This window comes from Mustelus asterias, chromosome 1 (assembly GCF_964213995.1).
Source record: "Mustelus asterias chromosome 1, sMusAst1.hap1.1, whole genome shotgun sequence".
Classification (NCBI taxonomy): domain Eukaryota; kingdom Metazoa; phylum Chordata; class Chondrichthyes; order Carcharhiniformes; family Triakidae; genus Mustelus; species Mustelus asterias.
This window is the reverse complement of record NC_135801.1, coordinates 88780475-88794288: the sequence shown is the minus strand read 5'-3', so window position 1 is coordinate 88794288 and position 13814 is coordinate 88780475. Positions and strand designations below refer to the sequence as shown.

At 40.6% G+C, this 13814-nt stretch overlaps 1 protein-coding gene across 2 annotated transcripts in view; it reads right to left on the bottom strand.

The window, feature by feature from the left end:
- Positions 1-13814, bottom strand: part of LOC144495098 (cytoplasmic polyadenylation element-binding protein 2-like) — a 117684-nt gene that overhangs the window by 33028 nt on the left and 70842 nt on the right. The window contains exon 5 of one of the 2 annotated variants that reach the window (XM_078214985.1): positions 5163-5186. The exons of the other annotated variant lie outside the window; for it this stretch is intronic. Coding sequence (XP_078071111.1) covers positions 5163-5186 — 24 coding nt within the window. The remainder of the gene's footprint in view (positions 1-5162; positions 5187-13814) is intronic. 2 annotated transcript variants of the gene reach the window in all.

Genomic DNA, 13814 nt, shown 5'->3' with positions numbered 1-13814 from the left:
AGAATTTTGCTGCCAGTTTTCATGGCCTTGTAAATTTAAGGTTGCACAACTGTACTAAATTCTACAAAGTTATACCATCCCCTTCACCATCTTAAACATTCACTTCCTCCACCACCAATGCATAGTGGCAGTTGGGTGTATCATATACAAGCGCATTACTGCAACTCGCCCCTTCAACAGCACCTTCCAAACCTTAGACCATTGTTACTTAGAAGGGCAAGAGCAGCAGAACCATGGAACACCACCACCTGCAAGTGTCCCTCCAAGTCACACACCATCCTGACATTGAACTCATTACAATATAGTTATGTAGTTTGGTCAAAATCCTGGAACTCCCTCATAACACCACTGTGGGTGCATCTGCATCAGATGGACTGCAGAAGTTCAAGGCAGTGGCTCACCATTACCTTCCCAAGGGCAATTAAGGATGGGCAACAAGCGTTGGCCTGGTCAGTGACACACACATCCTCTGAATTAAAAACCCACAAAATCTGTACTTGACTGTATAACCATGGAGATAAGCAAGGCCTGCATTTTTTTTATTCTTTCATGGGATCTGGGTATTGCAGGCAAGGCCAACATTTGCTGCCCTAATTGCCCTTAACTTAGTGGGCCATTTCAGAGGGCATCAAGAGTCAACCACAATGCTGTGGATTTGGAGTCACATGTAGGCCGGACCAGACGAGGATGGCAGACATTAGGGACATTAGTGAACTAGATTGTTTTTATGAGAATGATTTCATCAGTAAGGTCATCATAAACATTGCATAAAAGTACAAACTTCTACAACGTTATATCATCGCAAATTTTTATACCATCCCAAATTTCTTAGAGTTCAAATTTCACTATTTGCCATGTAGGGATTTGAATCCAGGTCGCCAGCACATTTCCCTGGGCTTCTATTCAGTGACAAAACCACTACCCCTCTGCCTTTCCCTACAGTAAGTAAAGAGGAAAAACACGGAGTTCATAACAATGAAAATATATCCAAACCTATATTTATGTATTTGAAGTGGCTGTGCAGTCCAATGGGTGAGCAGCAGATTTGCTTCTCGCCACAGTGAAGGGAAATTATCCAGGATTGCTCAGTCATGCATGGCTGGAGAAAATTTGCCTGAACTGAATTCAACATGGCGGCCAGTGGAAAATCAGGGCCTCACGAAAATCTTAAAAAAGTACACTTGTTTTTTTTTTAGGACAATTAGGGAGCATGAAGGACATTAAAGTCAAACTGAAAATTAAGGGTGGAAGTCAAGCAAAATGCTTGAAGACAAGGTCTGTACCATATGCTATAGGCCAAAGGTGGAGGCTGACTTGGAGCGACTGATCAAAACTGAGTGCAGAAACGGGTCATCATCAGTGAATGAGCCACGCCTATCATTCCAGTTGTCAAGAAAGATCTGTAAGAATTTGCAGAGACTTCAAGGTCAACATAAATCCAGTGTTATGCAATGAACAGTACCCATTACTTCACATTGAAGACTTGCTTGTGGGATTGGTGGGAGACGAAAATTTCAGCAAAATTGACCTGAGCCAGGCCTATTTGCAGATGATTTGTTTTTAATGCATTCATGGGACATGGATGTCACTGGCTGATCAGCATTTATTGCCCATCCCTAGGTGCCCTTTTTCAGAGGACAGTTGAGAGTCAATCACATTGTTGTGGCCCTGGAGTCACATGTAGGCAAGACCAGGTAAGGACGGCAGATTTCCTTCCCTAAAGGACAATAGTGAACCAGATGGATTTTTCCAACAATCGACAAAAGGTTTCATGGTCATCAATAGATTCTTAATCCCAGATTTTTGTTTATTGAATTCAAATTCCAACATCTGCCGTGGCAGGATTCGACAAGAAATCACAGGATCTCTGACAGTTGTGACACATAAAGGCTTGTTCTGCTACCAAAGATTGCTGTTGGTATCACATCTGCTCCTGCAGTTTCAAACGGCAATGGATCAGATCCTGAGTGGACTGAGCGGAGTCCAGTGCTATCTGGATGATATCCTAGTCACTGGAAAAGTAGAGGAGGAACACCTTCAAAACCTGAATGCCTCTCCCCGAGATTGGAAGACTATGGTTTTGAGAGTCCGTAAGGACAAGTGTGATTTCTTCCACTCCTCCGCTGCGCATTTGAGACATGCGATTGACGCCACCGACCTTCACAAATCCTCTTCTAAACTTAAGGCCATCTCAGAAACGCCTGCACCTCAGAATATAAATCAGTTACTTCTTTCCTGGGATTGTTAAACTATGGAAGCCCTGCTTTAGCACCTCATTATGGAGTCCTGCTCTAGTAATGTAGCAATATATGCAAATTGAAGTGATATCATAAGATGTAGAGCGAAAAACAGAAAAGCAGCAGCCATAGAAGATCACACACCACAATAAAGACTCCATTTGTTTTTTAACCCAGTGCCTCCAAGTGTCATGACTCCAAATACATAACAATATTTACGCTGCTTCCAGCATTATTAGCCATTAAAATCAACTTACACTCCTTTTGAAAGAAAAAAATATTTTTGTCAATAACCAACTCAAAACAATGCATATGTAACAAATTCCAAAAGGTCATCCTCTAAATATTTTCCAAGGAAACGAGTTTAATTCCAGTCCATGAAGTCAGGTACTAGTCCATTAGGATGGATCTGTCGTGACAATCATCAGCAAAATATATTCCAGGTTTGTTTCAGGAAAGGATTCACCAAAAATTGTAGTTCCTTAGGAAATATGTAATCATGAGTAAAACTGAAAATATGCTGGAACAATCAAGTGGAGAGAAGAATAGGATAATAATTTTGTAAATTAGGTAGAATTCAGTGTCGCTGTCCTGCTTCATGCTAACTAAGGCAAGAGTTTGATTCAGGCAATAGTTTACCCAACCCATCCAACAAACACTAAAATAGCAATTTTGCTACAAAAACAGTTTAAACATGAATCCACATGCTTACAAAGACACTCTTCAGTTTGTGTTAATGCCAGCTGCAACTGCAAGCTTGTGATGTAGCCATATTTTCTAAACTTATTTTTTTGAAATTTGTATAGTAAAAGGCATCGAGACCAAGTTCCTCTCTAAAAGACTTTTTAAAAAGTTACTTCTTCCAATTTATTATACTGAATTTGCTGTGCAATCTAGTCCCATCGACATTAGGGAGACCAAATGCAGATTGGGTGATTGCTTTGTGGAACACAACCTCCACCCAGTCTGCAAGCATGAGCCCGAGCTTCAGGTTGCTTGTCATTTAATTCACCACATTGCTCTCATGCTCACATTTCTGTCCTCGGCCTGCCATGGTGTTCCAGTGAAGCTCAACACAGGTACTTTCCAGCCTTCAGGACTAAACATTGAGTTTGGCAGTTTTAGACCATGAACTTTGCGCCACATTTTGATTCTTTTTTCACACTCGCACCGTTGCCATTTAATCTCTCCCACCCTCTATCCCAGACCTTCCTTTTTGCTCTTCTGATCCCCTTTCAACAGAATAAAACCCAGCATTTTTCTACCTTCCTTCAGTCCTGTATAAGACTCATATTCAACTCAAAATGTTGTTGCCAGACCTGCTGAGTATTTCCAGTACTTTCTGGTTTATATTTTGTACTACGAGTGCTGCACATAAAAAAGTCAAATTATTCTTAAGATCTTGAAGCAGGATACTATTACAGGATGACCTTTGCATGCTGGCAGCAAATCACAATATTTTACTCATTTGCACTGATTCAAGTTGACACTTATTTCTGTTTATTAATCAGTCAGACAGTTAAATTTTATCCCTGCCTGAAAACTATCCCTATTAATACAAAATATAAAATTGGGTGTGGTTTCCATAAAGACATGAGAAACTTTAGCTCTATACTGGATAAAGGGACTGCTTGGTTAGACACTGGACTGCATTCTACATGTCCCCACCGGCTTGGGGGGCGGGGGGGGGGGGGGGTGTGTGTGTGTGTGTGTGTGTGTGGAGAGAGAGATAAATCGGCAGCAACAGTGTGGAACCTCACCCAGTGACTGCGAAGGAACAACAACATAGATCCAAGTCAGGATGATGTGTTCCCATCAATCCATCTGCTGCCCTGTCCTTCGAGGTCACGGATTAGAAGGTTTTGTAAAAGGAGTCTTAGTGAACTGCCGAATAGCATCTTATATCAAAGCATCCACTACCACTGTGCCCAGGTGGCACAGGGGGTGGATGAGGTGTCAATCAAGCCCCCCACCTCGAGATAGTTTGAACGACCATTTAGCTCCTCTTGCAAATGGTGCTGAGCTTCTTGAATGATGTTGGAGTTGCACTCTTCCAGGCAAGTACAAATATTCCATCACAAGACTTGCGCCTTGTGGATCGTGGGCAGGCTTTGGGACATCAGGTGATGGTTTCATGTTCACTATTACTGAGACTACCTTTTTAATTCCAGATTTATTCATTGAATTTCAATTTCACCAGCTGCCACGGTGGAGTATTGGCCTGGGCCTTGAGATTACTAGTTCAGTAATGGTATCAGTATACCACTGCCCTCCACCTCAAGATAGTTTGAACAACCATTTAGCTCCTCTTGCAAATTCTAAGATCTTCATTAGTTTTCAACCAAATCATCAGCTCCATTTGTTGATATTTAATCTGGAGACATACGAAGAGTATAGGCTTGCTCAGAACAAATTGAGTACTGGACAGTGACCATGGCCTCAACTGTCTCATACTTTCTGAAGCAGCTGCTATAACAGTGGGTGCTAATAGGGGCCTTCAAAAAATTGGGTTTTTAAAAAGAAACACGATGGAAAGAAAATTACATGTAGAAAAATTCTATTGCTTAACTTGAACAAAAGGCTTGCTGGTTCATTGAGGCAACTGAATAAATCAGAATACTGTTTTACACCATGTTCAGGTGATCATGCAACCTTTAATATATGCAGAATTCAAAGAATATGCAAAATTTTGAACAAATATGTTAGTATTTCATAATCCAGAATTATTAACTACTTTGTTGAAGCATCGAGCCCAGCTTTACGATCATGCAGTTACTTCCTACACAACATGCAGATCTAATGAGAAATCAGTATCCAATCCATGGCTCAATCATTAATCAGCAAAAACAAGTAACTACTGATCAGTCATCAAATCTCAATGATTCATTTAAAGATAAAAGCCAGCACTAAAAACCAAATGTTTACCTCGTCTTCTCCCATAACTTCTTGCTGCATGCAAAAAAGAGGGATAAATAGGATTCATCAGTGTGCACTTAAAAGTTTACAAATGTAAGGTAAGCAGGTTAAAATCAATATATTTTCAACAGAACTACTGAAATGGCTTTATGAGTCAGCATCCTTTTTCTGTACACAACAACTGAATTGTGTTCAGCTATATACCTACAAGTCTCTGAATTTCAATTACAGTCATAAGCTCAAAACTGATAATCGAAAATTACATGAATCAAATCTTTAGATCAAAGTCTCTACATTAATTGCAGAATAATAATTCTTCAAAAATATTTCAGTATGCATCACTGCAGAACAAATATTAAACACATACACAGGTGATTAGTAACTGCAACTGGCATTGTGCATTTCAGAACTGCCACATATTTACTTGGCAATATGACATTTAGAGGGGCACAAATTCTTCCAATAGGTAGAATGGTTTAATCGATATCCAGAACCAGCATAATTATCACAAGGGCACAAACAGCAGTCTTGAAAACAGAAAAAAGGTCAATGCATCCCAAATAGAATGTTTTTGGAAGGAAGAAAGGCATCAAGCATACTTTGCATAGTTACAAAGATAACAATAATGGCTGGCCCCTTACCTACTGAATTTGGCTGACTACCAAACATTTAAAGGTGTAGTTGTACTATTAAAGCAAGATTATTTTTCCCTAGTTGCTTTTAAAAAACACTGCTGATCTCCAGCTGTTTTTAAGGTGCACTGTTATCATACCAACCAAATATTTTACATGTCAGAATGTAAATAGCTGAAGTCATTGGGTTGAATACTACTGTCAGATGATTAACAAATTGCTTTTTAACCAGAATTAAAAATGACATTCCACACTCTGAATAAAAGATGAGAATGGGGAGAATTTGAGTGGATAAATAAATTGAGGTTATGTTCACTAAATTACTCTATTGGAGAGAACAGGTTTCATTTTATTGTTTTCATTCTATTGTGTGGTACATTTGGCCAGGCTCTTTGGGTTAGGGCTATTGAATGAAGCTGTATACATCTGTTCAGATGACTATTCAAAGTGGGAGGCAAAACGTACTCAACATGGTATATAGCAAACAAAGGTACTTTATCCAATGACATTTTCAAATAAAGTGTACAAATGGATTATGAAGAAAACTATGCAAAAGTACACCTGTGAAACATGCAGCAGACTGTACAGATGTATAGCCAAATAATGTGTAAAATGCATCTTTCAGTGTACCAGGTGCAGCAATGGTAAATAAAATTGACGGAACAAAGATTGCAAATTTATTTACACTAAATCACCTGATGGTAGAGGTAAGAGTTTGCTGATCAGCCATATTGGCAGAAGGGAATGGAAAACAACTGCAGAACTTTGCTAGGCATAATCACGATGAATCCAGTGGACATCAATGGCTTTTGATTTGATTTATTATTGTCACATGTATTAGCATAGTGAAAAGTATTGTTTCTTGCGTGCTATCCAAAGCATACTGTTCATAGAGAAGGAAACGAGAGAGTGCAGGATGTAGCGTTACAGCCATAGCTAGGATGTAGAGAAAGATCAACTTAATGCAAGATAGGTCCATTCAAAAGTCCGATGGCAGCAGGGAAGAAGCTGTTCTTGAGTCGGCTGGTACGCGACTCCAGAATTTGTATATTTTTCCCGATGAAAGGTCAAAGAGAGAATGGTCACCAACACCTTCTTAGGGCATGTCACCTTAAGGAGGAGGACAGACTAAATTTGGGAATACTAGTTCTATCTTGGGTCAGAACACTTTTTGGAAGAAGTACTGTCAAATCAGGAAAAATGTTGAAAATCATGGTCTCTCAATAATAACTTGTGAATTCATACATCCCAACTAGAGAAATACAAATGCCCTAGTCGTGTTGACAAACAAACATTCAGATATCTAATTTCCTGCCCTATTTTACAACTACATTTGACAGAGAATCTGAACTTCTGAATAATTGAAACTGGCAAAATGGAGAAACATGTGCTCTTCCGATGCAATTAGTATTGCGTTAAGATTGGGATACATGTATTCCCATGAAAACAAGACACCAACTAGAAATTGGGAGAAGAATTAGGGTATGTGACTGAAGGCAAGATTAAAGTAGTAGATTTTGAAGATGAGAGATATAATAAGGCAAAAGGATTGAAGAGAAAACAAATCAGTTGTTTGTGATATAATGGCTGAACATCGTTCTCACTTGGAATTTCTACTTTGTATCATGACGAGGGTTTATACAAATATTAAATTAAATTTTTGTTACTGATTATTTTATATTGATGCTGAACATTTTCAAACTTTTGAAGTTGTATCAGAAACATTTTACCACATAGTTTGCCCAACGGGGTGGGGCTATGACGAGGGGGTGGTGTGCTGAGACTTCAACCCTTACCTGTCCCACACGCCCCCACTGGTGTGATTCACATTACGGCCTCTGTATTGCAGAGTGCAATAAATATCATCACCAACGTCACTGAAAAACGGGAGACCAAACCGCCCATTTTCTCGTCCATTTAACACTTAGAATTATTTTGGAGAAAATTCCGCCTGATACCAGAAATGCGAAGTTATACCCATCAGGAACAGATGGACATACTAGGTCTCTTTTCGCTTAGAAAGAGAAGGCAGCGGGAGGTGACTTAATAAAAGCCTTTTAAATTCTGAAAGATTTTACTACAGTAATCACAGTGAAAATATTCCTACTTGTGGAGAAAAGCAAACCCAGAGGGCATAAATATAAGTCACCAAGAAATCAAATGGGAAATTCAAAAGAAAACCCAGAGAGTGGTGAAAATGTGGAACTCGTTTCCAAAGGAATAACTGAGGCAAATAGCATAGATACATTTAATAGGAGGCTAAATAATCATAAGGGAGAAGGAAATAGTGGGCTCTTAAAAAAAATTGGATAAGGAAGCATGGGAGAAAACGGAACATGAACTGATTGGGTCAAATGGCCTGTTTCTGCATGGTATATTCTTTGAAAAATGATTGACTTTTAGTTATGTGAAACTTTTGCACCCACTGGAAGTGGGCATCGAGCCTAAAAGTCAAATAGCCTCCTCCTGTACCATAAATAACTCTAAAGAGCTTCATGTCATTCAATGACACATGGTTATCGGCATAAAAATAGACTTGATTTTTTTTCCTTTTGACTATCAGGTAGCAACACACTGCTAGGATGATGCAAACAAACCAAAATTTTGACGAGAAACTATAATTTTAAGAACTTAATTCATGTTTTTCATCAATTTAAATACATTGTTTTAAAATGATAGTTCCTCCCCAAAATATAATCATGCTGTCTCAATGTGTTTAGGCAACAGAACTACGCAACGACAAGCAGGTTGTGACGGTATATCAAAAGTGGGAGACAGTTGAGGGCTATAGTGCTACTGGCAGTATCTAACACAATAGGGAGGTCAAAAAGAATGAAGAGGAATAGCTTGACATGGCTGTAGTCATAAAGTATGTTGAGAATTAGTTGTGTGTAGAGATCAGAGCAATGGGCATTGAACAGTGTGGTGATAACACAAGAAATAGGAGTAGGCTGTTCAGCCCTTCCAGACCAAGGTTGAACTTCTACTTCAACACCATTTTCTTGCACTATCTGCTGTATCTCTTGATGCTTTTAATATGTGGAAATCTATCGATTTCAGTCCTGAGCATGCACAACGACTAAGCCTCCACAATCCTCTGGGATAGAAAATTCCAAAGATTCATCACCCTTGGAGTGAAGAAATTCATCCTCACCTCAGTCCTAAAAGGCCTGCCCCTTATTCTGAGACCGGCCTCCCTGGTTCTAGCGTGCCGGGCTAAAGGAAACATCCTTCCTACATCTACCCTGCTGAGCCCTGTCAGAATTTTGTATGTTTCAATGAGGTTACCTCTCATTCTTCTAAACTCTAGAGAATAAAGGCTCAACCAGTTTGATCTTTCCTTACGTGACCACTCTATCCCAGGAAATAGCTTAGAGAACCTTTGTTGCACACCTTCATTGGAAGCATATCTTTACTTAGGCAAGATCAAAACTGCACACAATGGTGATAAATGAAGGCCGGGACGGCGGTCGGGACACCAGAACTGAAGAATAGAAGGTGCTTGAGATGGGGACATTTTGAGGAGAGGTGACGATGGCACATAGAAATATACATAGAAAACAGGAGGAGTAGGTCATTCAGCCCTTCAAACCTGCTCCACGATTTATGACCATGGCTGAGCATCAAATTCAATACGGATTCCACCTTCCCCTCATATCCCTTGATCCCTTTTAGTCCCGAGGGCTATATCTAATTCTTTCTTTAAATCACACAACGTTTTGATCTCAACTACTTTCTGTGGTAGTGAATTCCACAGATTCACCACTCTCTGGGTGAAGAAAGTTTTCTTCACCTCGGTACTAAAAGGTTTACCTTTATCCTCAAACTATGACCACTAGTTCTGGACCGCCTCCACCATCGGGAACATTCTTTCTGAATCTACCCTGTCTAATCCTGTTAGAATTTGATAAGTTTCTACGAGGTCCCCTCACACTTCAATACTCCAATGAATATAATCGTAACCTACTTGTCTCTCCTCTTACGGGCGGCACGGTAGCACAGTGGTTAGCACTGCTGCTTCACAGCTCCAGGGACCCGGGTTCGATTCCCGGCTTGGGTCACTGTCTGTGTGGAGTTTGCACATTCTCCTCGTGTCTGCTTGGGTTTCCTCCGGGTGCTCCGGTTTCCTCCCACAGTCCAAAGATGTGCGGGTTAGGTTGATTGGCCATGCTAAAATTGCCCCTTAGTGTCCTGGGATGTGTAGATTAGAGGGATTAGCGGGTAAAATATGTAGGGATATGGGGGTAGGGCCTGGGTGGGATTGTGGTCGGTGCAGACTCGATGGGCCGAATGGCCTCTTTCTGTACTGTATGGTTTCTATGATTTCTATGATTACCTCAATCCTGCCATCCCAGGAATCAGCCTGGTCAACCTTTGCTGCAGTCCCTCGATAGCAAGAACAGCCTTCCTCAGATAAGGACACCAAAACTGCCCACAATACTCCAGGTGTGGCCTCACCAACATCCTACACAATTGCAGTAAAATATCCCTATTCCTATACTCAAAATCCTCTCGGTATGAAGGCCAACATACCATTTGCCATCTTTACTGTCTGCTGTACCTGCGTGCTTACTTTCAGTGACTGGTGCACAAGGACACTAAGGTTTCACTGAGTATCCACTTCTCTCAGTTTATACCAATTCAAATAATAATCTGTCTTCCTATCTTTGCTAGCAAAGTGGATAGCCTCACATTTATCCACATTATACTGCATCTGCCATGCATATTACCACTCACTCAGCCTGTCCAAATCATGCTGAAGCATCCTCCTCACAGCTCACCCTCCCACCCAACTTTATATCATATGCAAATTTGGAAATAATACTGCAAGCCAGAAACTCACTAAGTTTTTTCAAAAGCACCTCTCAAACCTGTGACCTCTACCACCCAGAAGGACAAGATTTTCAAGCACATTGGAACATTACTATCTCCAAATCACACAGCAGCCTGACTTGGAAATAAACAGACATTCCCTTTATTGTCATTGCGTCAAAATCACGAAATTCCCTATCTAACAGAACTGGGTAGTACCTTCATCAAATGGACTACAAGGTTACTCACCACAACCTTCTCAAGGAAAATTAGGAAAGGGCATAAACGCTGGCCTTGTCGGGGTTCCGCGAATGAATGGATTTTAAAAATGCTTGTGGTACAATGACGTTTGTTGCTCATAATATATAGGTACACAAAATAAGTTGTTGACAACATCCGAGATGACAAGCAGGAAAACAGTTAATGGATCACAATCAAGCTGTGTCAGACTGAACTTTTTAAAAACACATTTAACCATAGCGCAGGACTCAACCCAAAACCAAAATGAAGTGCATAGAGATTAGAATGATGCAAGGACTCAGCTGAACCTCAAAACAAAATGTTGAAAGATGATCAGGTGGTTCTGAGGCAACTGCTCATTTTGTTTCAAGTAATAGAACTTGTGATTCTATCAAAAGTGAGAGAAGGCAGTAAAATGTCTTGAGGTGGGTAGAAAAGTCTTCACTGAACAGACCCAGCAAATTCAGCAAACAATTGATTTTCAGCTTAAAGATGCTCAGTTTTCTTTTATAAGGCTTATACTTTTCTTAAACCCAAACTACAGGTATCGGAGAATCTAGAAGTTAACATGAATGTTTACTGAGACACAGGATAAACGCACTGCGACACAACATTAAATTTCAATAGACGGGGCTAACGACAAATGCATTCACTGTATAGAATGGTTATGTAAAGTTTATTACTGCACTTTCTTTCTTTGATTTAAGTACTGACATTCATTTCGAGTTATAAAACTAATCCTGGCCTGAATTCTGTGGTTGGTGGACAATGCTGACCTAAAAGAAAACTATCTACAAAGATCTAGTGATTTATGTGGTGTGGATTACCTTTTTCCCGACATTAATTTAATCCTGGCGCCAGCTCAGAGGGGGGGGGGGGGGGAGGAACTCCAGCATCAAGCAGAATAAGCAGCCAATCGCATTTAAAAATTCTCAGGCAGCAAACTACAAAGACCACTGCTTATCCTTCAATTTTTAATCATTACAGAGATCAAAATAAAGATTGGGACATGCACATGGGATTAAGAAGATCGTAACATTTAAGAAAGGCATGATTTTAAAAATCTATGGAATTTCAGCATAATGGAGACATGAATTTCCACAAATATGAAATTAGCTTTTCAGGGACAGAGCTGTTGTTCAGCAGTAATTATGAACTTGGTGCAGCATTAAGAATCCAGTGACACCTTATTCAACAAGATTAACTTCATCAAGGTTCTTTACGATGACACTAAAAACATAAAAACGGATGTTCACGTCAGCTCGAACAATCTCTAAACACTTCTGCAGAGGGCTGCACTGAGGGCCTGCATACAGGAGTGGGGAAGCAACTTCTGAATTTCAACTACCCATGTGTGGATATTAGCAATTGCTGTTAGTTTGAAATTTAGAACAACAGCAAAAGCTGAAGGGTTCACCCAAGACCAACTCCAAAATCTGGGCTCTTACGTTCATGTTGCAAATGCAATGTGGTTGACTGTCAACTGCCCTCTGAATAAGGGCAACTAGGGATGGGCAATGAATGCTGGCCAGCCAGCGACACCCATATTGCACGAATGATTAATATATATCTTAATTTAACATAGACTTTATTCACTGAACAAGTCTTCTTCTTTACAAAAACAGTGACTGGACTTCAAAAAATAATTAACTGTGAAAGGCAGTCTTTCTTTTTGTGCCACTACATGTTGCCACTATCGGAGCGCCATGCAATTCTGTAATGGCTTAAATATTATAAAATCTTGAATATGAACTGAATCAATGCTATAAAATGAATCAGGAACATTTGCAAATTATATGCAAAGCAACTTGCATTTGGAAAAGGATAGTGACGAAAACATTTTTGGGTCAAGCCAGGTGTCTAATGTACATGGAAATCAATCAGCATGTTTAAGAATGTCCAAACAAGTTAATGAGCACAAATAGAATTTCTGCTTGTCCCATATGGAATCCACATGTTTCCCAATACGGAGAAATCCAGAGCATTTCATGCAGGTTGGCGACAGTTAAAGCTTCGGAATCTCTTTGTGCACTGGTAAACTGACCAGATAAAAATGCTACTAGCTGGGACCTTATTAAAAACCAGAAGGGAAGGATCCCTGCCCTAGTGACAGATTTACATCTCTAGATCCCATTACTTATGAGCTATGCTGGCTGGTCAAACAACAATAATGCCTCGAGTATTCAATGGGTTTTAACGTCTTTGACCTGCCAAGAGCTGCTTAATGAATACTTTACCTCGGTATTCACGGTGGAAAGGGATCTGGGTGGTTGTACTGCTGGCTTGCGGTGGACAGAAAGGATCGAGCATGTGGACATAAAGAAAGAGGATGTGTTGGAACTATTGAATGGCATCAAGGTTGGTAAGTCGCCGGGACCGGATGGGATGTACCCCAGGTTACTGTGGGAGGCGAGGGAGGAGATTGCGGAGCCTTTGGCGATGATCTTTGCATCGTCGATGGAGACGGGAGAGGTTCCGGAGGATTGGAGGATTGCAGATGTGGTCCCTATATTCAAGAAAGGGAACAGGGACAGCCCGGGAAATTACCGACCGGTGAGTCTAACCTCAGTGGTTGGTAAGTTGATGGAGAGGATCCTGAGAGACAGGATTTATGATCATCTAGAGAAGTTTAGTATGATCAAAAGTAGTCAGCACGGCTTTGTCAAGGGCAGGTCGTGCCTTACGAGCCTGGTTGAGTTCTTTGAAAATGTGACCAAACACATTGACGAAGGAAGAGCGGTGGATGTGGTCTATATGGACTTCAGCAAGGCGTTCGATAAGGTCCCCCATGCAAGACTTCTTGAGAAAGTGAGAGGGCATGGGATCCAAGGGGCTGTTGCCTTGTGGATCCAGAACTGGCTTGCCTGCAGAAGGCAGAGAGTGGCTGTGGAGGGGTCTTTCTCTGCATGGAGGTCAGTGACCAGTGGAGTGCCCCAGGGATCTGTTCTGGGACCCTTGCTGTTTGTCATTTTCATAA